Genomic DNA, 23,650 nt, shown 5'->3' on the forward strand with positions numbered 1-23,650 from the left:
TAATGTCTAGTGGGTTTCACTGCTAAATTGTCCCACCATTTCTGTGCTTTCCCCTTCCCCTCCTCAAATCAGATAAACTTATATACAAGACAAAGGGTACAGAAATCAAAAACAGGGGCTGGGAATATGGCCTAGTGGCAAGAGTGCTTGCCTCCTACACATGAAGCTCTCTGTTTGATTCCCCAGCACCACATATATGGAAAACGGCCAGAAGGGGCGCTGTGGCTCAGGTGGCAGAGTGCTAGCCTTGAGCGGGAAGAAGCCAGGGATGGTTTTCAGGCCCTGAGTCCAAGGCCCAGGACTGGCCAAAAAAAAAAAAAAAAAAAGAAATCAAAAACAGAGGAATAAGCCAAAGGAGAAAAACACCTGCATACAGTACAATAAAAAATTATTTCCTCCATTTCTTGGGAGTTCATTTTAATAAGCAGCATTTTATATGCTTATATGCATGAAGCTATTGATCCCTTCTGATCCTCTCCTAAGACTGTCCTCCTTTGTTCTTACTGTGTGAATGTTTAGATTGCTGTTTAATTAATCATGTCCAAGTGTAATTATATGCCTTTTCTATCCACTGGGTTTATTGTAGATTTATAGGCACATTCTAAATATTACAAATGAAGGAAACCAGGCAACTTATGTTTGTTTGGGTCTAGCTTATTTTGCTTAGTTTCCAAGTTTTTCCATTTCCTTACAAATGGGGCAATGTCATTCTTTCTGATGTAAGCATAGAATTCCATTGTGTATATCTACCACATTTTCTTGATCCATTAATCCACTGAGGGGCATCTGGGTTGATTCCATATCTTGGCTATGGTAACTAATGCTGCAATGAACATGATTGTGCTAGAAGATTTAGTGGAGCCTGGTTTGTGTAGGTTGGATGGATGCCCAGGAGTGGAACTGCTGGGTCATAGGGAAGCCTTATGTTTAGTCTTTGGAGAAACTTCCAAACTGCTTTCCAGAGTGGTTGAACAAGGTTCCATTGCCACCAACAGTGTAGTAGTGTTTTCTTTTGGCCATATCCCATCCAGCATCTGTTATGGCCACTCTAACTCTGGTGAGGGATAATCTCAACGATGTTTTAATTTCCATTTCTTTTATGGCCAGAGATGTCAAACATCTCCTCATGTGTCTATTGACCATTCTTATGTTTTATTCTGAAAAGTCAGTCTTTAAATCCTTGGCCCATTAATTAATTGTGTTGTTGTTTGGGAGAAGATCTTTACTAGCTGCACATCAGACAAAGGCCTCATATCTAAAATTTAGTCAGAGTTAAAAAAATTACACCTCCTCCAAACAAACTTCATCTTAACTGGTAAAGTATGCCCTTATTCACAAAAAAAGAAACCCTTTAAGACAGTATTGAGTGTCAAACCCTGAGTTCTAAATTTATATGCCACTTTTTCATCCTCAATAACAGGCTCCTATGACTCATATAAGTAAGCTTCCTGATGTTACTCGGATATAAACCTAAATCAGGCCCAAAGGCTCAGGTGCAGAAGCTTGATGCCTAGTTGGTGGCACTACTGAGAGGTAATTGGATCATGAAGATTCACACCTTATCACTGGATTAGTCCACTGATGAGTTCAGAACCACATGGACTATTCAGAGGAAGAGACTAGATGAAAGAAATGTCACGGCGGGGTCCATCTTGTGTGTATCCTGTGCCTTTCTCTGTCTTTCAGCTTCTATGACATGAGCAACTCTCTTGTACCATGACTTTCTACCACAGCGTTCTGTCCTATCACAGGACCAGAATCATGGAGATGGCCCACTTCAGAGTGAGAGCTCTGAAACCATGAGCCAAATTAAGTATTTCCCCAAGTTGTTTATCTTGGGTATTTTGTTATTCTGATGAAATTTTGTCTAATAAAGAAACTTCCTAATGGTCATCTCCACTTAAAACTTATCTACACAAGTACAAAGAACTTGAACCCCCTTCTCCCAGATGTTTTTCTCTGTCCTACTGGTGTTAGTATCATTAATATCTAAAGTAGTGAATACACCTTGATATTGCTATCTGTTTTGCATTTTATGTATTATGTTCACTGGCATCTATCTAATCAATTGAAACGAATTATAGGAAGAATTTCCCTGTGTCATAGTTAAATCTTTTAATAGTTAGCACAGGAAAAAAACTTTTGTTACCATTAAGTTGGATTGAAATGCTGATATCCAATTACACACACACACACACACACACACACACACACACATAAACCAACACACACACATTTATAAACAATAGGATGAAGTTTAAGGCAAAGGACGGAGATGAAATCAATAACAACATATAATACTACACAAGGTAAGAAATGTATATAAAGAGTGACATACATCCTCTCAAGCACAAAAATAGATACAAATACAAAAGAATGCTGATTTAATTTTCAAAGAAAAAGCCAGACAATCACTTTTAAGTAGAGTACAAAATAACAGATTATGCAAATTTAGTATTTCCATTTAATCATTTCAGTGGATCCAATAATGCAGTCTCTTTTCCAGGTCCCTCCTGACCCTCTTGCCCTCTATTTTCTATTCAAGTAACTCGGAGCAATCTCCGAGTGCTCCTGGTGCTCCTGGTTAAAGAGATATTAAACAGTAAGCCCTCTTGTAAAATTCTGCCCCAAATAAAGTGGAATATTCAAATATCTGTCTAGTGCATTAAAGAAAAATGCAAGCGCTATTAGGATAGGGTATAGTCTTTTTAAGACAACAGTTTAACATAAGAATTAAAGTGAAGGAGTTCCTTCAAAGATGCTACAAAATTCTATAAACAACTACTCAACATATAAACTACTCAACATATAAAGGTCAAAAATTGACCTCTCAGTGGAATACAATAGCTCAAAATCTATGTATGTATGTTCATATAAGACTACTGTCGACATATTGTCTAATATCGACATTACATTTAAAGCCCTAGGCGAATTTTCTTGGGCTTGGCCACTTGGTACTATATATGTTCTTGATACACTGTATATTATATATATGTCTACCTGACCTAGAGAAGGGAAAGAAAAACAGGGCGTAAGATATCACAAGAAATGTACACACTGCCCTACTATGTAACTGTACCCTTTTTGCACAACACCTTGTCAAAAAAATTTGTGTTCAATTAATAAATTAAATTTAAAAAAGATGCTACAAAATTCTGTTTTAAAATCAGTATATGAATAGTCAATTTGATATAGGATATAAAGTTATTCTGTTTGTGAGTATTTTTAAAACTATAAATTCTTGGAATTATTCATTAAGCTAAACACATGATAGTTCTAAATTTGCTTATGTCAGACTTTCCTAGGTAAAATTTTTAAGTACTGAAAACAATTCTAAAAAATGTTTGTACTATTACTATCTCCACTTACAGATGAAGAAAAATGAAGACTGAAGAATTTAAATTGCTCCATCCTGGACAGACTGACTCCTAAGTGATTTGTATCTACTTCACTATGGCTGGAAATATGAAACCTAGCATAATTTGAACTCAGTGATTTCATATAATATGCTACATCCTATAAGTCTTATCTTTTCTGTATTATATGGCAATCCATATAGGTGGGATGATATCATCAAACTCTGGAAAGAGAGAATATAAAAGGTATTTAGGCTTCTATGAGAATAGCATGTTGCTGAAAGCGAGAACTGGCTCTGAGGAGCATCACAAGTAAACTGAGGAAACAGATACTATTCACTGGATGTTATCCACTGACATTCTTAGTGTCTTAGTTTTTAAATAATACTAGAAATGTTCTGAACAAGCTTCTGTTCTCATTTTTTCCCATTCAGAGCAGTATTCTGATGAATTATGCATACATAGAATGCAAACACAGATCCAATTTTCTTTGAAATACTAAAAATGAACAGAAAATAACCTCAGAAAAACCTGTGCTGTGCTTTCAAAAACTGTATATTCCAGAGTTTGTGATGTGCTCCAAACCATACACATGGATTGGCTCTCTCATTCCTCATTTCTCCCTCTAATAGTAACATATTTTATTAATTCAAAAAGCCAAGCTCTGTGTCATCATTACTCTGTATGACTTCTTAGCTGAATGACATTCTCTGAATGTAAACTGACCAAACCTACTGATAGGACAAGAAACATTCACGAGCCGAACAATACCTCAAAGAAATGCGTCATCCAGAAATACACTCCAAAAAGAACTAGACATTTCTAAAGAACTACATTCCCCAAAGAAAGGTTTGCCTATGCGAAGACCCATACACACAGATGGCTACAACAAAGAGAATTTTTTAAATTCTGTAAACAATGGATACTCTAGAGGCTTGCGAGCAATCGAGAATCTTCCACGTTTATTTCTGCACAAACGACTCCCTGTGTCCCCTCACACGTGGCCAGAGAACATGGGTGGCTCAGCAGACCCTTCAGCGGCTGCCAAAGGTCTCCATGGCAACATTCACCTGTCCAATGCTCGCTTATTAGGATGGTAATCTTATAAAAAAAATAAACCTAATCCTTCAGAAAAAGGCGAGTGTAGCATATTAGGATAGGAAAGTAAAACTTTCCTTTTACCATTTAATTTTGATTTCTGCACTTAGGTATATCCCAAGATTTGTACTTAAACTGTTTTAATATATTCATGTAGATTTATCTACCATATAACATACCTAAAGAAAATAAAAAAAGAATGAATACTTATTCGTGTTAATTTAGAGATTAACTAAAGCTACGGCTAAAGACCATCTACAAACAGAAAATGAAGATGAAAACTCCTATTTATTCCTCATAAGTAAATTTGGGAGTAAGTTTCAAAAAACCTTTTCATATACAATCTTTTCATTGTTCTCTATAATAACAGCATGTAACAGGAAAGAAAGAAAAAATAGAACGTTGGTAATGAATTTTCTATTTCAGAATAGGGTAGATAATGCTATAGGCCTAGCTACAACTCCTATTTCTTAATTTTTTTTCCTTAAGGATAATGGCTATATTTAAACAAAATCTCAAACACAGCAGGTCAAACTGGATGATAGGATGGAGATATCAGAACAGAATACTTGGAACTAGGCCTTCTCGAATAGCAAATACCTTTCCGTGGTATTTGACCTGTTTCATCTTTCTGGCTTCCTATGGTATGGGCTTTGTCACTCTCATAAAAGGCAACTCATGCTAAGGTTTGAGGATTGGCCTCCCTCACACACAGCCTGCTTTGGAATGTGAGCTCAGTGTCGACAATGGAAATGTCTTTGAGATGTGAGCCTGTTACATAAGCCTACAGACAATAGATCTGTAGCCTCTACAAGCTTGAGCATCTCAACTCTACACCGGGCCCCCCTTCTTTAAGTTCCTGCTTAACCATGGCAGCGCTCAAAGATGTTTCTTAAGTCCACAGGGACACAGAAATGTCAAGACATCCTTTCAACAGAAAAATATTTCTGAGGGTTCTGAATTATGCACAGAGGTAAGAAATTTCAGGTTGTTTTCTTCATGATGTATACAATCAAGCAGACATAAACAGATGAAACAAGGGTCTTCCTTAAGTAAGCACTTGTTCTGTACTTATTACCACCCTGTGATTCTAGAATGGCAGACTCCCAAATAACCAACTGATCATCTGAGCCAGTTCAAGCAGAACCTATAGGCACCTAAAGGAACTACAAGGCCAGAAGCACAGTCCACTAATGGAGAAACCTTGAGAAAATGTGCTTGTACAGTCAGTTCTGCAGAGACCGACATGAGGTTTATACAACTGTATTCCAGGGTACAAAGAAACGACTAGATCACTACTCTGGATAGTATGCTGTTTAGCCTGATTTCCTTCCATTTTGTAATCACAGGGAAAATGTATTATACCAGCCATTTATTTGTGAAACTCATTCATTAAATGAAAACTCATGGTATAAATAGGTCCAATACAAAATATATCTATCCTCTTTCTGTCTAATATTCAATAGAAAAAAGTAAAAGGCTTTTCAATACATTTAGTTTTCAAATGAAATCACTTCATTCCTCACTTGTTTCCCTAACATAAATGTTATGGTACCAATAAAAGGGGGAACATTTTTAAAGTAGATGTTTTCTCTAAGCATACTAACTTGGATGGTTACATGAAGTGCTCATTTATTTCTGACTGTAATGCATGACTCTCACAGGAATTTGGAAAATATGTACAACTGGCGTACACAACTGTCAAGACACATTTATCTTGCGTTTAGTTGAAATATGTGGTAATAACTTTGTAAATGAATACTTACCACATCTATTCAGCTCTATAAGGCACTACAGGTGCTGTTTAAGAATTCAAACAAATGTCTTAGTATGTCTCTAAGTACTGCTGACCATACACTTTTCATATGAATTCATCCCTAAGCGTGTCTTCTCTAGTCAGTTAAATTATTTTTGTTAATTATTCTACAATCACTCACTGAGTATTCTACCTCAAAGGGTGATGGATATTTTGAGGTTTTGGCTTGTGTTATTTTTATAAATTGAACTTTAGAGACACCTTCCGTAAACCTGTTTCCAGTTATCCCCACGGAGCTACTGAGAAACCATAGTTGCACCATCGCACCATCAGCAGTAACTCTGCCTGTCTTTCAAAGTTCCACCGTGGTAGGGGTCCATGGTAGGGCTGCCCTTTCGAAGCCACCTTTACCTCTAGCTGCCACTCTGGTTTTGCTCCTGGTAGTCACTAATCTGTGATCCATTTCCATTATTGTATTAATTCAAGAGTGTCTCAGAAATAAAAATACTCAACATGTGGCTTATTCTGTTGGCTCTTTTCACTCAGCACAATACCCTTCCAATCAATATAGGATATTGTATGAGTGGACAACTCCTTTTCCTTGCTCAGTAAGGTGACATTCCTGGCTGTTTGTTTATCCATTCTCCCATTGAAGACTTGAGAGTTGTTTTCAAGTTTGGGCTAGTGTGCATACACATGCTGTATAATTTATGTACAGATGTTTGTGTACATACAATTCTGTCTAAACCAAACGTGTGACTATTGTGTCCTGTGGGAAATAGAAATTCAGATTTTTTTTTTTTAAGAAACCACCACATTCTTTACTAGAGTGTCTGGTACTTTATATGCCACTTGCAGTGTATGAACAATTCAGGCCCTCAAATCCTTATTAGCACTCGGTGTTGTTACTAGATTTTATTCACTTAGTTACCTTAAATGGTTTCTCTAGATATGACTTTAATTCATAACTCGTTACATTTCACTGTAATTGTCACATTACAGGTAAACCTGAGGTTTACAAACTTACTTTCCTTACATCCCAGTTTATAATATATTTGCCTAAAATATTTCCTCTACATTCACAATTACATGAAAGAGTTTTATAATGTTTGTTACAACCTTTAAACACAGCTTAGAAAAATCAAGAGGAAGAAAGTCTCTTGCATTTACCCATACTTTTGCTTCCTTCTTTCTGGAGGAAAAGTTCCTTCTCCTATAGTTTCAGTTCTGTTTAAAAACTTCCGGTAGTTTTTTTTTTGTTTTGTTTTTTTTTAGTAGGTATGCTGGTGACAAATTCTTAGCTTTTTTTCATCTGAAAAATGCATTCATTTCTACTTCATTTCTAAGCCATATTTTCATTTGGTTCTCCTCAGATCTTTTCTTCTAGCATTTGAAAAATATCATGTCATTTCCATCAGCCTTTGGGGATGAGAAACCTGCTGTCAAAGTGTTTAGTCTCCAAGCATAAGGTAGAATTTCTTTCTTTATTCTGTGCTAGTGACTGAACCCAGGGCCTTGCTTGGCTACGTCCCTGCCTTTGTGTTTATGTTTTGTTTTTGAGACAGGGCTCCTTAATGTTGCTGGAGCTAGCCTTGAACTCATATCCCCCCCACCTCTGTCTCTGGAGCAGCTGGAGTTACAGGCACCACCACTTTTTTTGGCTTTAGATACTTTTCTTTGACTTTTGTTTTAACAAATTTAAATATGATTTGTGTTGGCATAGATGTTTTTGGACTTTTCTGTTTAGGGGTTTTCTCACCTTCATGAACCTACAGTTTATGTGTTTCAAGAAATTTTGGGAGGTGTAGCCATTCATCCTGTCTTTCTGGTACTTCCATGACACAAACTTCAAATGCTCTGTTACAGCCTCAGTGTTTCCCCAGCCTCTGTTTCCTCTCTCTCTCTCTCTCTCTCTCTCTCTCTCTCTCTCTCTCTCTCTCTCTCTCGGTGTCTTGTCTCTCTGTCTCTTTCTCCCTGTCTCTCTCTCTCTTTGTTCCCCAAATTGTGTAATTTCTATTGCTCTTTCAAGCGAATTTTTCACTTACTAAAATCTCCTCGTTCATCCTTCTGCTGAGCCCACTCCACAAGCTTATTGTTTCAGAAACTCATGCTCTTCTCTTGGCCTTCCCTAGGCATCGCCACGCATGTATCCTGCCCACACCAGCTCTCATCAGGCAGGAAACAATATCCTTCCCATTCTCCCTACTATTCTCCAGAAGTGAAACCACAGTTCTAAGCCAGTCAGTGTTCTGTCAGATAGAGTCTCGGATACAGTATCTTGCCCAACTCCAACGCTGCCCGTACATTCCAGAGGAGCAAGAAGCCATCCTTCCTTCACAAACCACTCCATTCTCCACCCTCCATGGACGGAACCTTACCTGAATTCAGCTCACCCTTGAGGTCCTCCTCGGTGACTCTACTCAGATGTATTTCTCCACCTCTAAAGCCTCACAGTTCGTATTTTCCAGTTACAATACTCTAATAATTAAGTTTGACACCTTTATATTATGGATACTGGGATGAACCATGTGAAGTTGCTGATGATTTTACCTATAAACATGGCAAGCCCATGTAGTTTAATCTAACATTTCTCTTGGATTCAGTTCCAGATAAACATTAGAATTCATGAAGACATGGGCTGAGTTGTATCTTTTTTTTTTTTTTTCAAGCTGGATTCCTCCATGATCCCAGAAGTCTGGAACACTGGGAAAGTTTATAAGTTGTTTGTCAAGTTAAAGCTTTTTAAATCAATAAATATTATATATATAGGTATTTGTAAAATAAATCCTCTGTAACAATTAGTCTAATTGAATATGAAATATTGAATTATTTCACTAATCAGCATACATGATAAAGAGGAGGAGTTCTAGCACCTCAAAGTTCTGGTAATATACTGTATTTCAATTCAAGGAACAATTTAAAAATCATTTATTTGTGAAGGAAATAATCTTGGATTTAGAGGTTGGCAGGTACAGTAAAAGGCTTTTTAATTGACTGAATTTTTTTTGTAATCAAAACATTTCTTTAGCACAAGCACTTCCCTTATAAAAACAAATTGCCTAAAAGCAAAGCACAGCAGTTTGTTCACAATGAGCTGCCTACCACCAGCAGCAGGAGAGGCCTGAAGAATGATGGGAAGATTTGCATTTCTATAGCTTCTTTGTATCCCCACATTCCAAAAGCATTTCACAAAGCTGTAAATATCAGGGCCCAGAAGCAACACTGATACAAGTGGATAAAAGGACTGACTGGACTGGTGTTAGTCAGAGGCAGTCCCTTAGCACAGTCCTGTTCCACACAGGTGGATAGGTGAGAGCAATTCATGGGTGATATTGAAGAGAGGGGAACTCTGGTCTTCTGGGCCCTGTCCCAACACCAGAGCCAACCACAGGGAGGGCTGGCTCTTTCCTACTCCTACTCTCACTTGTCACCCTGGAACATGAAGAACTGCACATACCCACTGCCTTTTCAACAAAGCTTCTCGCTGGTGGCTCTGCCCACCAGTCACCCAGCCAGTTCCTCCCATGCCTACAGTGAGCAGGGTCTAGGTGCACGCCAATGGAGCATGGGCAGAAAGGTGTCCCGGAAGCACTGAGCCGGGAGAGCACTGAGGCCGCCCACTCCATGCTTAGCCAGGCTCTAATTCTAGGGGCAACTTCACTGAGCCTTGGAGACCTTGACTTACAGAGATACACTCTTGCTCCGGTCTTCCTAACCCACCAGCCCAGGGCTGCCATTCTGACCCCCACAGGGTACACTCAGAGCTGACTCTCTACCACAAGTGACAGCAGCTTTGACTGTCCTCCAGGGGTCACAGTTGGGTTACAAATCCCTCACCATGCAGGGGTGACGGAGCAGCTGATTGGGAACAGTTTATTTCAACCCTCTTCATTAAGATTCAAAAAGAATAAGGTAGAAATTGAACAGCGCCAGAAATTATGCCTTGCTGTTCCTACAAGTCAGTGAACATTTAATCGCTGAGTCCAGTTTCAATCTCTCTCTCTCTCTCTCTCTCTCTCTCTCTCTCTTGTTCTTCCAATCCTTCCTACTTGCTGTTTTAATACATAATTAAGAAGGTCAGAATTAATGAAGCAGTGTGGAATAAAGTTCAAGGAATCCCCAGGTACTATTTATTCTATTAGATCTCGGCAGGAAAGTCAGATTGGCAGGGAAGATGGGATCAGCAATGGGGCTGGCGGCATTCCTGGAAAGCTCCACCAGGGAGACTCACCTGCACGGTCAGGTCATTTGGAAGCTCCTTCCCTGCAAAAATCACATGCAGCTGGTTGGCAGGAACCCCCTGTCGCTTAGCAACCACTTCCTTAAGCTGGAAGATGCTGGTGTCAGAATCGACCTCCACTGGGAAACCGTGGCTGGAGTTGAACCTGACAAACACTGACCAGGAAAATAGGAAGGGGTGGGAAGGAAGAAAAAAAAAAAGCAAGCATTATTTCAAGCTCTGAAATCGCAATCACAACATTTTCTGAACCAATTTACCCCTCACCCACCTTCTGTGAATAGCACATCCTTTTATGTTTTTTTTTTTCACTTACAACATAAAATTTAATTCTATAGAGTAGTGTGTGGGGAAACAAAACAAACAAACCAAATCCCCCCATGGGATTTTCCCTCTTGTATATTAGTCTGTGACCCGCAAACCAAAACTGTGTTCTGCCTTTGACATCCATCCTGGAAAACCGAAGGACTCAGCAGAACACTTGTTTGATTGGAATCGTGAGATTCCCATGAGCTTATCAAAGAGATTCAGCTCTGACAGCCAGAACAAACTCTCACTCCCTCCACAGCGCCTTCTGAATAAAAATAAAAGGCAATGTGTTCGTGCTCCAGGAGGAGAGGAGAAAACTCAACCTCCTTCATAAACAGGAGGGAAGACCCTCGCGGGCTATGCCTAAGAGCGCTGAACTCGGACGGTCCTGGCCAAAGGCTTCCCTGGGTCTGCAGGGACATGTGTGCTTTTTCTTTTAAAACTAACGTGTTCCTTTCCCTTGTTGGAGCCATTATTTCTGTCAGCTCAGGCTGGAACATACATCCACCCGTTCGCTGCCCCCCCCCCACCACCCCGGGGTGTTGCTCACTCAGCTGTGATTCTGCTCTGCCTGCCCTTTCTGCTCCTTGGTCCTTTCACTGCTCTCCATCAGGATCTCCTTAAATTGTTTCCATATTCTTGCATTCCCTTCCTAACCAGAGTCATGCTTGGTCCATACTCTTCTTCCCTTACAAAATGCCCTATACCTTTCTGCAAGATAAACTTATTGATACACAGCTCTGACCTCATACCATTCAAATTCTTTAAAGAGTCGTCCCTTCTGCTGGGAAGAAAAACCCAAGACTTCCCTTGCCTGGTACAAACCTATGCTCCAGTATCTTGTTTCTACTCTTGCTTTTGTACATGGTTTGTCTCACTGACCCCTGAATTCTGTCCACCTGAATGATCCCTTTCAAATGTGACCCCTTTTACAGACCTGGTGCACAAAGCCCCAGCAAGAAATGTGCCTACTCCGGGCTCCAGCAGTGTTTTCTCTGTAGATCCCTTATAGCTTGCTTGCCATTCTTCATGCAAGCTGTTATTCCTCACGAATAGCTAGGAAGACCTATTCCTCAGTCCTCTGTGCTCCTTACACTTACTCCTTGACTAGACTTGGGGGGAGCACATCAACCCTCTTCAAACTGTGGATGATGTTATCAGACATCAAATAATATGTCTACTGTTTCAGTATGTATTTTATGTTCTTAAAAACATAAGGTACTAGAAGGCAGATATTATCATCATCTGCTTATTTTGCTGTACTGACTTTAAATACAGCATTAATGCTGACTAGTTCACATAAAATAATACTTACTTGCCAATCCTAATTAGGCATTTGTAACTACATCATGTTACACTTGCATTTGCTTTTTCTAAGGACCCTAAGATCTGGTGAGATTACCATTATTGTCCTCATATATACAGCAGTGAATGAAAGCCCAGAGAACTGTAACTACTTGCCTAAGGATATCAGCTTCTTTATAATAAAATCAGAATCCATATTCAGTTACAGCTTCTAAAGCTCATCTGTTTCTAGTATAATAGGCAGTCCAAGACCATGTCTAAAAGGAAGTCCACATGCTTATTCCTTATGATAAAAGAAAAGATCAAAATAGCAATAAAAAGTCTTTTCAACATAATTCAGATATTCCCTATAAATATGAGCAGTAAAAATGAAATTTGAAAAGAAGATCCTCAGTAAAAAAAGTTCCCATGCAAAGCAAAGAGAAAAGGATAAGGAACAATGGTTATAAGACACAATGAAGTAAAAATGATAGCAAAATGAGAGCGGGTAGTATAGAAGACACTATAAAGCAAAAACCCTAAGTAAGTTAAAACAACAAGAAAAACACCTAGAAAAAGTAAGGAGTGAAGTGACAAAAGCATTTCAAATTAAGAAAATTCATGAAGGAATACCAAGAACAGAGAAAAGGTGCTTTGGATGTACTTTTAGGAACATTTCATTTCATTCCATAAATGTGAAGGTAGAGGAGAGTAAATACAAATGTACTTTGAGTCTTGAGGTATATTCAAAGCAGCCCAAGATCCAAGAGCGTAAGATGACCTGTCCCCCAGGGGCAGGCAAGGGGAAGGAGCTGGGCGGAACAAGGACTGGTCCTCATTCTACACTTCATTTTCTATGACTGTGCACAGTGTGCTTTATTTTGTTGTTTGTCTTTTAGTTCCTTTGACATCCTGGGGTTAGAACACAGGGCTTCATACTTGCTAGATGGACATTCTAACACTAAGACACACAGGCAGCCCTTTTTTATGTAGTGTTATCTTTAAGATGGGGTCTAACAGCCTCTCTGGTTTATCTACCTATTTATGATTCCCATGAAGCTAAGATGACAAGAACTGGGCCCTGCACCCATCTACTGACTGAGAAAAGGCTTCAAGAACCCCTCCTGCCATTCCTCATACACAGCCGACTAGTTGGCCTCAAACTGCAATCCTTCCAAAACAGATCTGTGTGACCTGAAATTGACAAGTTCCCTTTATGGAGTCATATCAGACTTATAAAGAAAACAAAAGAGGAAAAACTGCAAGAAAAAAATCCAAGAAAGTCTACTCATATTATCAGAATTTTACATCTTTGGTTTTTTTAATACACAGAGAAATTAAAGATAAAGGCTTAATTGGAATTTGTGTAAGTCTTAATTCCAGTTTGGGTAAATTTACAAATACTACAGAAATGACTTTTTTTTGTTAGTCCTGGGGCTTGAACTCAGGGCCTGGGCACTGTCCTTCAGCTCTTTTTGCTCAAGGCTAGCACTCTACCACTAGAGCCACAACACCACTTCTGGCTTTTTCTGTGTATGTGGTACTGAGGAAACGAACCCAGGGCTTTGTGCATGCTAGGCAAGCACTCTACCACTAGGCCATACTCCTGGCCCAGAAATGAATATTTTTGAAAAGCAAGCCTGAGATAAAATGTGTTTATGATGGAAAGACAAACCAAACAGTAGGTATTTGGTTAACTAAAATATATACATGAATAAGAAAAATATCTGAAGAAATGAGCTGGGTATAGCTCTCTGAGTTATGATAATACTAAGTTGAATATCAGTCATCAATGCATATGTCCTTTACATGATCCTGGTTGTTTTCTCAAAAAGCTATTCTATTTCTTCTGCACTCTTATTTGTCATGTGATTTAGTGTGACTGACACTCCTTTCCCAAAAGTTGATTTGAGTTAATCAACAGAGCTATATCCTGCTGATATTAGCTCAATGATTGGTTCAGGAATTGGTATAAGCCAATTAGCAGTTGACATCCATTCCCTGGTCAGAAGTAATTGATTGTGGCTGGAGATATGGCCTAGTGGCAAGAGTGCTTGCCTCGTGTACATGAAGCCCTGGGTTCAATTCCCCAGCACCACATATACAGAAAACAGCCAGAAGTGACACTGTGGCTCAAGTGGCAGAGTGCTAGCCTTGAGCAAAAAGAAGCCAGGGTCAGTGCTCAGGCCCTGAGTCCAAGGCCCAGGACTGGCAAAAAAAAAAAAAAAAAAGAAGTAATTGATTCTCCAGAATACAAGTAATATAAAGTTGATTGACCAATCAACAGGAAACTGAGAACTCCCCCAGACTTAGTGAAGAAGTATTCTTAGAACATCAAATCAGGCCTGCCCAGGACAACTAACTGTAATCATGCATCCTAGATGGGATCATGAAAAAGAAACAATAAGTACCAAAGAATTCAAATCCAAACCAAGCATAAGTAAGTAAAGCGGGCACTAACATTCATTGATTAACAACAATAAACATAGTATAACAGTGTGTGAGGGTAAATGTAGTGAAAACTGGAAAACAGTAAAACTAAAACAGCTCAAAAATCGAAGCTCATTTAAAAACTAGATCTAGCTGAAGATCACTAATGCTACTAAATGGCCAGAGTTTTTTTCCATCCAAATCTAGCTAAAATATTGCTTCCACTGGGCACAGGTGGCTCACATCTGCCATCCTAGCTACTCAGAAGGCTGAGACCTGAGGATCGAGGTTCAAAGCCAGCCCAGGAAGCTTATCTTTAAATAATCCCAGGAAAACTGGGAGTAGCACCATGGCTCAAAGTGGTAGAGTGCTAGCCGTGAGCAAAAGAGCTCAGGGACAGCGCCAAAGCCCTGAGTTCAAGACCAACTACTGACAAAAATGTTAAAAACTCAAATATTGCTTCCAAAGACAAAAGAAACAATTATCATAAAAAATTTTTTAAAAAGAATCTTTAATTCATAGTATTTGTATAACAATTATAAATTTGTCAAATATTTCAAAGAATCTACAAAACAGAACATATTCCCAGGAGAAAAGGAAAGCTACTAAGACAAACCTTGAATTGGATCTAATTTGGTTTTTTTTTTTTTTTTTTTTGGCCAGTCCTGGGCCTTGGACTCAGGGCCTGAGCACTGTCCCTGGCTTCTTCCCGCTCAAAGCTAGCACTCTGCCTCTTGAGCCACAGCGCCGCTTCTGGCCGTTTTCTGTATATGTGGTGCTGGGGAATCGAACCTAGGGCCTCGTGTATCCGAGGCAGGCACTCTTGCCACTAGGCTATATCCCCAGCCCTTGAATTGGATCTAATTTGGAAGAAGACAAAAGTTCAAAGCAATTACAATAACTGTTCTCAATGAAGTAAAACAAAATGTTTTTGTAATAAGTTGAAAGATGGAATAAATGAGTAAAGAAACAAAAAACATCACAAAAATGAAGCAAAAGGAAATTCAAGAAGACTACATTGAGAATAAAAAATTATTAGATACATTTTTTAATAAACAAATGGAGATGACAGAGAAAAGTGTAAAGAATAGATATAAAAGGGTAAAATAAATAAAAGAAGCTAGGTTGTGGTGGCTCATGCCTGTAATCCAAGCTATTCAACAAGCTGAGATCTGAGCAGCAAGGTTTCAAGCTAGCCTAGAAACGTCTTTGAGACTCCATCTCCGCTGAATGAGAGAAAAAAATGCTTGACTACAGTCTGGCTCCATGGAAGAGCGCCAGTCATGAGCAAAGAGACTAAGCAAGAGCACGAGGCCCTGAGTGCAAGCCCCAGGACAGGACATAAAGAAACAAACAAATAAACCAATAGGTCCTATTGGATAATAGTATCCAATATATCTAATAATATTATATACATATATATTTATACATAGAAAAGAGGACCGAGAGAGGGGAAAAACGAGAGGCAGAGAGGAAACAACGGAGAAGGATTATCCATTAGAGTAAATAATACCCCCAAATTTTAAGTATGTCATGAAGAGATCAAATGTACATATTTTCACTAAGAAGGATAAACATGACTACATCCATTTCAAGGGACATGGGCGTCAAACTACTGGAAGTCAAAGGTAAGGATCATATTTTGAAAACAATGAAAAATACTTTGCACATACTAGCTTGAAACTATACAGTAAATGGTTAACCTCTGTGATTCTAAAAATAAGTAATTAACACAGGGGATGAAAAGAAAAATATAGTAGTAAAGTTATAGACCCAAATTAACCATATCAATAACTATATTACCTTTTCATGCAACCAACACCCAAATACACAGACAGAGACTATCAGAATGACTGCAGTTAACACTACAGATTGTCTTAAAGGGTAGCAGTTGAGATATAAAGACACACATATTTTGAAGTACCTATTCTGTTTGTCAAACACAAAGAAGTCACAAGAAGGCAAAAATGGCAATACTAATATCATATAATGTAGATCACAAGACAAAACTATTAGAATATAAAGGATACTTCCGATTGTCCCTTCACCATTTGGAAGAGGAGAAGGAGCTCAAAAATCACATTCTCCACCTTCCCTCTCCTCCCCAGTTCAGAGTTGGGAGAGGGGCCAGTCACTCCTTTGGCCATATTTGTAGTATGTAGGTCTTAACCTGGTTTCCACATGGGTGACAAACAACTGGAGAAGAATGTCGGACGTCCTAGGAGGTAAGAGACCCGGAGCCATAGCAAGAACCACTGCCAGTGTGGTCACCTACGGCTCAGAGGCAGCTGCTTCGGTAAGATTCAAATGGAATTTGTAACCATTGGGACTTCTCACAACATCACACAGTTACTCTCCCTTATTCTGTCCCTCAAAACTTCCTATTTCACCAGACTACTGTGGCTTGTGTGTAGAATTCTAGCTACTAAGGGGGCTCAGAACTGAAGGTCATGGCTCCAGACCAGTCTAGGCAGACAAATCTGAGCTCCTACCTTTCGTTAGCCAGCCAAACGTTGAAGTGGAGATGTGGCTGAAGTAGTAGAGTGGTTGCCATAAGCAAAAAAGGCAAGAGAGTTCAGGATAGAGTTCAAATCCCAGCGCTTGCATACAAAATAAAATTATAGGAAATAAAAATTCCTAGTTCATAAGATTTCTGTGGAAAGTATACTAATTAACATAGGGGACGTCTTTAAACATAAAGTCTTTAACATGACTTTAAAGGCTGCCTAAGCCCAGTGTGACAGTGCAGGCCTACAATCCCAGGTCTGCAGATAGCAGAGAAGAGAGGGTAGCAGGTCAAGGCTAGTCAGGGTAAAATACTTAGTGAGACTCTCCTTCAAATATCATAATCTAAATATGATAGAAAACACCTGTAATCCTGAGGCAAGTCCTGGGCAAAAAGCATGAGACCCTATCTGGAGAATAATTCAAAACTTGAAGGATTGCAGGCTTGGCCCAAATATTAGAGGGGTCCTATAGCATAAGGTCCTGGGTTCATGACATAGCATACTGTAAACTTCAATAATTATGGGCTCTCATTTAAACCCAAATTATGCCTTAAAAGTTATGGTGGCTTTAATGTCAATTGCATAATAGTAGTGTTTGGGTAAGTTAAAAATGTACCTTTTATTTTCTTTTAGCAAGACGTATTTTCTAGTGGAGTTTTATTTCACTATACTTTAAAGTACACTGTAATTGATGTAAAGTAACTTTAGTATACCGATAATGATAGCTTCTATTTAGATAGAGCTTTCAATTTTCAAAGTGCTTTGGTAGGCATTATCTCTTGCTAATCTTTACAGCAGCACTGAAAGATAATTGGGACAGCTCTTACTATCACTACCTTCAAAATGAAGACTCAAATGAACAGAGAAGAAAAGTGGTTTGCTCACAATTTATCCAGAAGGAAAACGAACAGAAATCTCAGGCATTCTCCTTCGTATCACTCACTGACTTCCACAGGGGACTGTGGACAGGGCAGGGAAAGGGAAAGCAGTCTTTTCACCTCTGTTCTTCACACACCATTCCTCAAGCTTAACAGGCCTCAAAACATGTCTATGGCTGATCCAAGACTTCACTGACATCACTTGAATTGCACTGAATTGGGTTGCTATGAATCCAGGGGGGAAAATACAACATCTGTATTCAGAAAAGTTAGAGTAAAAAATCTTTGATACAGTATGTTGTGTGTGTGTGTGTGTGTGTGTGTGCATGTGTGTGTGTGTGTGTGCATGTGTGTGTGCACACACACTGGGATTTGAACTCAGGTCCTTGTATGGCTTTTTCACTCATTTCTGGTTCTTTACCACTTGAGCAACACTTCCAAGTCCGTCTTTTTGCCTGGTTAATTGGAACTGACATTCTCTCAGGCTGTCTCTGGACCTAGGTTCTCAGATCTTAGTCTCCTAAGTGCTAGGATGATAGCTATGAGCCACTGGCACCTGGCTTGGTACACTATTTGATACACTTCCCAGGAAGTGAACAAGTGATGAACTACACAATAGTTTTCCGCAATTTCCAAAATGTAACTTTTATCAAAATTAAAGATGGAGCTACAGGGTTACAGGTTGATTGATTGTTGGAATAACTGCAATGAAGTATTACTATGTAATTTTTGTTCCATTGTATGTTTAAAAACATAAAATGAAGTAAGGAAGACATAAAATCCCTTCTATTCCTGTGTACTTACTTATTAGAACAAGGGCTCATGACTAAAAATGTAAAGGAAGAACAGAATAAAAGTGATTCTATTTCATACTAGCAGTAAGTAATATTCACCCACAGACACATGTTACCAATTACAAAAATAAGCACAGTTCATGATAAACATAATTTCATAATAAAAGATGCATTTTTATGTTTTGAAACTATTTGTCAAAAAGCATCAACAAATTATTTAAGTAAATGAATGAGATTTCTATATGGATTCAATTATTTTATATATAAATAGATAAAAAATACTACAATCCATTAGAAATAGTTTATAATATGAAGGAATTAAAAATAGGTCATTTCAAGAGAATTCATAAGGGTATTTAAGAATAATTTAAAAAGCAATGTCTTATAAAAGTCACCACAAACAGGACAAAAACAATCTATGATTTCAGTCTGCTAAAAATGGCCTTTTAGGGCTGGGATGTAGCTCAGTGGCAAAGCACTTGCCTAGCAAATGCAACATCCTGGGTTCGATCCCCAGTACCAAAAAAGAAAACACAAAAAAATACAGTGTAAAAAAATGACGTTTTAGGGCTGTGAATGTGGGTTAGCAGTAGAGAGCTTGCCTAGCATGCATGAAGCCCTGGGTTTGACTCCTAGGCACCACATGAACAGAAAAGGGTGGAAGTGGGTAGAGGCTAGCCTTGAGCAAAAAGAAGCCAGAGTCAGTATAAATGATTGATTCATGCATAAAATATTTATGAAGATACGTTCTAAAGACAGTATCATATTACTGGATAATTAACGTAAGCAGTATAATTGGAATAGTGTTTGGTACATAGTAAACATTCATTACATGACACTACTAAGACTATAAAATAATCTTATATCTTACAAGTGACAAGAAAAAGCACTATGAATGATTAACAAAATGAATAGGTTAGAGAAGGAAGCCTTACCACACAATTTTATCCCTTAAGTTGAAATACAAAATTCTATTCAAAAATATATTTCCTAACTTCTCAGCAAAGTTTTCAACAATGACAGTACCAGTACGTCAGAGTCCCACACTGCCCCCGCCGTGGTGTGCACAGGGCGGGGGAGAGCCAGGCTACCTCGATTTGTATCTGTTTCTCAACATTTTGTGTCACTTAGCCTCTGCTTCTTAAATAGCTCCAAAAATGAAAATAATGTGTGTATCTCTATTACACGGCTGCTACAAGGACTAAATGGCCTATTACATGCAAAATTCTTAGATTAATGCATAGTATATAATAAATACCAATAAATATTATTAGCAACTACTACTAAACAATACTTCAGTATCCAAAATAATAAATCGGGAAAGTGCTTTTTCATCATTATCAAATTATTCTCCTATTCTTAAGCACCATTGGAAAATACTTGATAAAATATTTAGAAGTCTGTACATATGGAAGAGCTAGAATCTCATCCATTGGCAGTGGGAATGTAAATGGCACAGCTATTATAGAGAGCAGTCAAATTCTTCCCAGAATTAACCACTAAGTTACCACATGACATAGAAATGTATTCCTATGTCTATACCCAAGAAAAATGAAAATTGTGTCCACATAGAAACTTGCACATAAATGCTCTGTTCCTTTTGGCACTATTCTTAAAAGCCAAAGCACTCTTTCTTAACTACCCAAAGGCCCATCAATGAACAAATGAATTTATGCACACTTCAATGTATCCACACAGTAGAATACTGTCTGTTGATGGTACAGGATGAAGCACTGATTCACTGATTACAGTCATAAAAAGCCTTTGCATTCATTCATTCATATGAAATGTTGAGAAGAGACAAATCCATAGACACAGGACTATACTAGTGATTATTTAGGGTGGCAGTCATTTGGGAGAAATAAGATTTATTGTTAAAAATTAGAGGAATTCTTTTGGGGGTGATAAAAATAATCTGTGATGGTTGAATAATATAAACGTATGAAATAATCAGTGATTTTTACTATAAAAGGGTGAATTTTATAATACATGAATTATATCTCTGTAGAGCCATGCTGTATTTGCTGTCTGTCCCACAAGAAAATCTCTATATATCAGTCACTAAAGTGCCTGGCATAAAGGTTACTGACTTCTTTCAGAATAAGCAGAATAAATGAATGTTTCTTTCCTATTTTAAAATCCAAAAATCATGGGAAGAAATAAAATTTATAAACATCATCTTTGCATTATATGTTTTGTTTATGATGTGGCAGTTTTGTTGTTAAATATCTCATAGTTGAAATGCCCTGTAGTGCTTTAAAAAACCTGTAATAGTGCTAATGGTATGAGATACTAAAGAAGATGTATATTTCAACAGTTAATATATTTTTTCTCTTGAATTACTCACACTGCTCTAATTTCCATATGCTCTGAAATGGTATTAACAAGATTCAGACAAAATTGCTGCTGACATTAAAATTCATTCATTCGAACTTCCAACAAATATTTACAGAATAAATAACTATGTGCTAGCCATGGCGCTAAAAAACTTATGTCACAAGATTCAGTAACACAGCCTGGGGCCAGAGACATTAAGATGGAATTTTAGAACAGTACAAAAAGATGGTATTTTCTGTATTAGGACTTGTGATATATGCCATATACCAAATGCTTTGAGAACAGAGCAGGGAGTAGCTAAATGGAGAAGTTAAAAATATTCAGAGCTAGAGAAAACTTATGATTTGCTATAAAAGGAAGGAAATGTCTGGAGCAGAGAAGGTTTTATTGGTAAACATTGTGGTAAACATTTTTGCTAATCTACTAGCCCTGTAGTTCCACTAGCCACGGATTATCAGTACTGTAGGATGCTGTGTTTGTAGTTAAGAGTAGAGAACGGTAGGACTTAGAGGAATTTGAGTTCTCTGCAGGTCTATAGTGAAACTTTTCACAGACTGTCTTCTATTCCATCTTTTACTATTAAGACAAAAGGTTAACAAATCAAAACCACCATGGCTACTGTATACTACCAAAGGAAAATGCCAAAATCTCTACATGTTTATACTCTGAACAGAAAGATGTTCCAAAAAGTGTTTTGTGATTATGACTATACCCAGAAGCCAACATTTGATTCACAAATGTATACAATTAACTTGGTATTAGCTGTGATTGTACATGGTTCCTTGCTAAGGCAGCTCTAGTTCAAATGCATAAATTGATGGACTTAGAAACCTTAGGCCCTTTCCAACTTGGAGTGTGTGTGTGTGTGTGTGTGTGTGTGTGTGTGTGTGTGTGTGTGTGTGTGTTCATCAACAAGACCTTCATTCTTGTTTAGGCTTTGGAATGCCTAGTTTATCAACAAGTGCTTTGGACAACAAGAACTCTCATACTGCTAATTGCTTGTATGCTATTCTAGAAGAAAGTAAGGCTTTTACCCCTTTTCTACTTGGAAAATTTGTTGGTACTGATTAAAAGATGAAAATATTATTTTTATACTTGTTTAATCCAAATTGAGATACCGCCATATATGAAAGTCAGGAATCTTCTATTATTTAAATCTAGAGACATTGAATAGCTAAATAAATGAATCATGAAAACCACTCTATTTTTCAGTTGTAAAGAATTTCATTCTCTACATTTTTATTCACTTATCCTACTACTATAACCTTTCAACAGCTTCTCACTGTTCACAGAATAGAACTCGTGCCCCTCACCACAACCTGTAAGGTACATAGGCCAGTTTTCATTTGTCCTTCAACTCCATCAAGGGCCGCATTCTGTCTATGTAATTCACCATGCTCCAACTTGGCTGGCCTCTCCTTTGTGTTTTTGGAATGAGCTAACCTCCCTCTGGATGTTATTTTTTTTTTAATACTTTCTCTATATCAACCTGGCTCACTCATATGTCTGGGATAACATCTCAAATGCTACTACAGAGTAGTCCTGTGACTACTCTGATTAAATGTTATTAGTTATGCTGATTTATGATGATATATTATTTATTGTCATTTTGGTTATTTACTTCCCGTTAATTCAAATTTAATCTCCAGTAGGAAACAACTTTGCTTGTTTATAGTCCCAGAGACTATTAAAAATTCTTAGCATATAAGAACTGCTTCACATTTAGAAAATAAATTAATAAACACTATTTTCCTCACATATCCTCATTTCTGTAATAAAAAGGCCCAGCACATAGAGGCGTGCTACAAACATTCAACAAAATGAATGAGAAAACTTGAATCTTGTATCAGTACTACCCTGAAAGCACTTTTTTCAGTAATAACTGTGTTCAATGACTGTACTAAGAGCAGGTGATGAATTCTTTCAATTTACATTTATACCCTGGGGCAAATACAGAAGACAGAATAGTGTTTCTTACCTATTTAGGAAAACCTATAATGGTAGGAAACACAGTTCTCACCAAGGTATATGGCAAGATTCTCATTATAGCTTTGTTCTTAATGTGCAAATCTATGGGATAGTGGGAGTAGTAAGGGTAGTTAATAGTAGTCCTACTAATGAATTTGGTACAATAAAGTAAGTGCATGAATCTTCCCAGCCAAGAGTGCAGAGCTTGATCAACGCTCTTTCAATGCCGCAAATACCTGTTGAGCAGCTAGCTAATAAAGCATTTCCCAATTTTATTCCCAACTTTAGTGGAGTAGTAGGTCAAATAAATAGCCAGTGTATCTATAAATACTCTAATCCCTAATATTATGAAACATCTTCATGATTCAATCATCACTATTACTTATTATTATAAATCTTTGCTAAAATATCAACTTCTTATGATGCCCTCCCAGAGACTTGCAGGCAGCTTGATGGTGAAACAATAAAAGAATTACATGTGGTCTCTTATCTGAAGAGTAAAACATTTTACAGAATAAATCCGAGATCAATTAGTACATTTGGATACATATATACAGAGTAGATTTTTTAAATCAACATTATGTAAGAATTATAAGGAAAAATAGTCTAAGAATTAATAAATGGGTATTTAAGAGATGATAGTCACCTGTAGGCCTGAGATGAATTTTTAAAGAAAATTTAGTTCAGATAAACATA

At 37.8% G+C, this 23,650-nt stretch overlaps 1 protein-coding gene and 1 long non-coding RNA gene across 2 annotated transcripts in view; both read right to left on the reverse strand.

Annotated features, from left to right (window-relative positions):
• Prkn (parkin RBR E3 ubiquitin protein ligase) overlaps positions 1-23,650 on the reverse strand; it is an 884,626-nt gene that overhangs the window by 680,440 nt on the left and 180,536 nt on the right. Inside the window, exon 2 of the mRNA XM_048354412.1 lies at positions 10,442-10,605. Within this exon, the coding sequence (XP_048210369.1) occupies positions 10,442-10,605 (164 nt within the window). The remainder of the gene's footprint in view (positions 1-10,441; positions 10,606-23,650) is intronic.
• On the reverse strand, positions 3,784-7,321 carry LOC125357475. Its single transcript, XR_007212160.1, has 2 exons — positions 7,187-7,321; positions 3,784-7,141 (listed from the first exon to the last, which is right to left on the reverse strand). It is a non-coding gene; the product is annotated as an uncharacterized LOC125357475 (long non-coding RNA).

Source organism: Perognathus longimembris, chromosome 9, assembly GCF_023159225.1.
Source record: "Perognathus longimembris pacificus isolate PPM17 chromosome 9, ASM2315922v1, whole genome shotgun sequence".
NCBI classification, from domain to species: domain Eukaryota; kingdom Metazoa; phylum Chordata; class Mammalia; order Rodentia; family Heteromyidae; genus Perognathus; species Perognathus longimembris.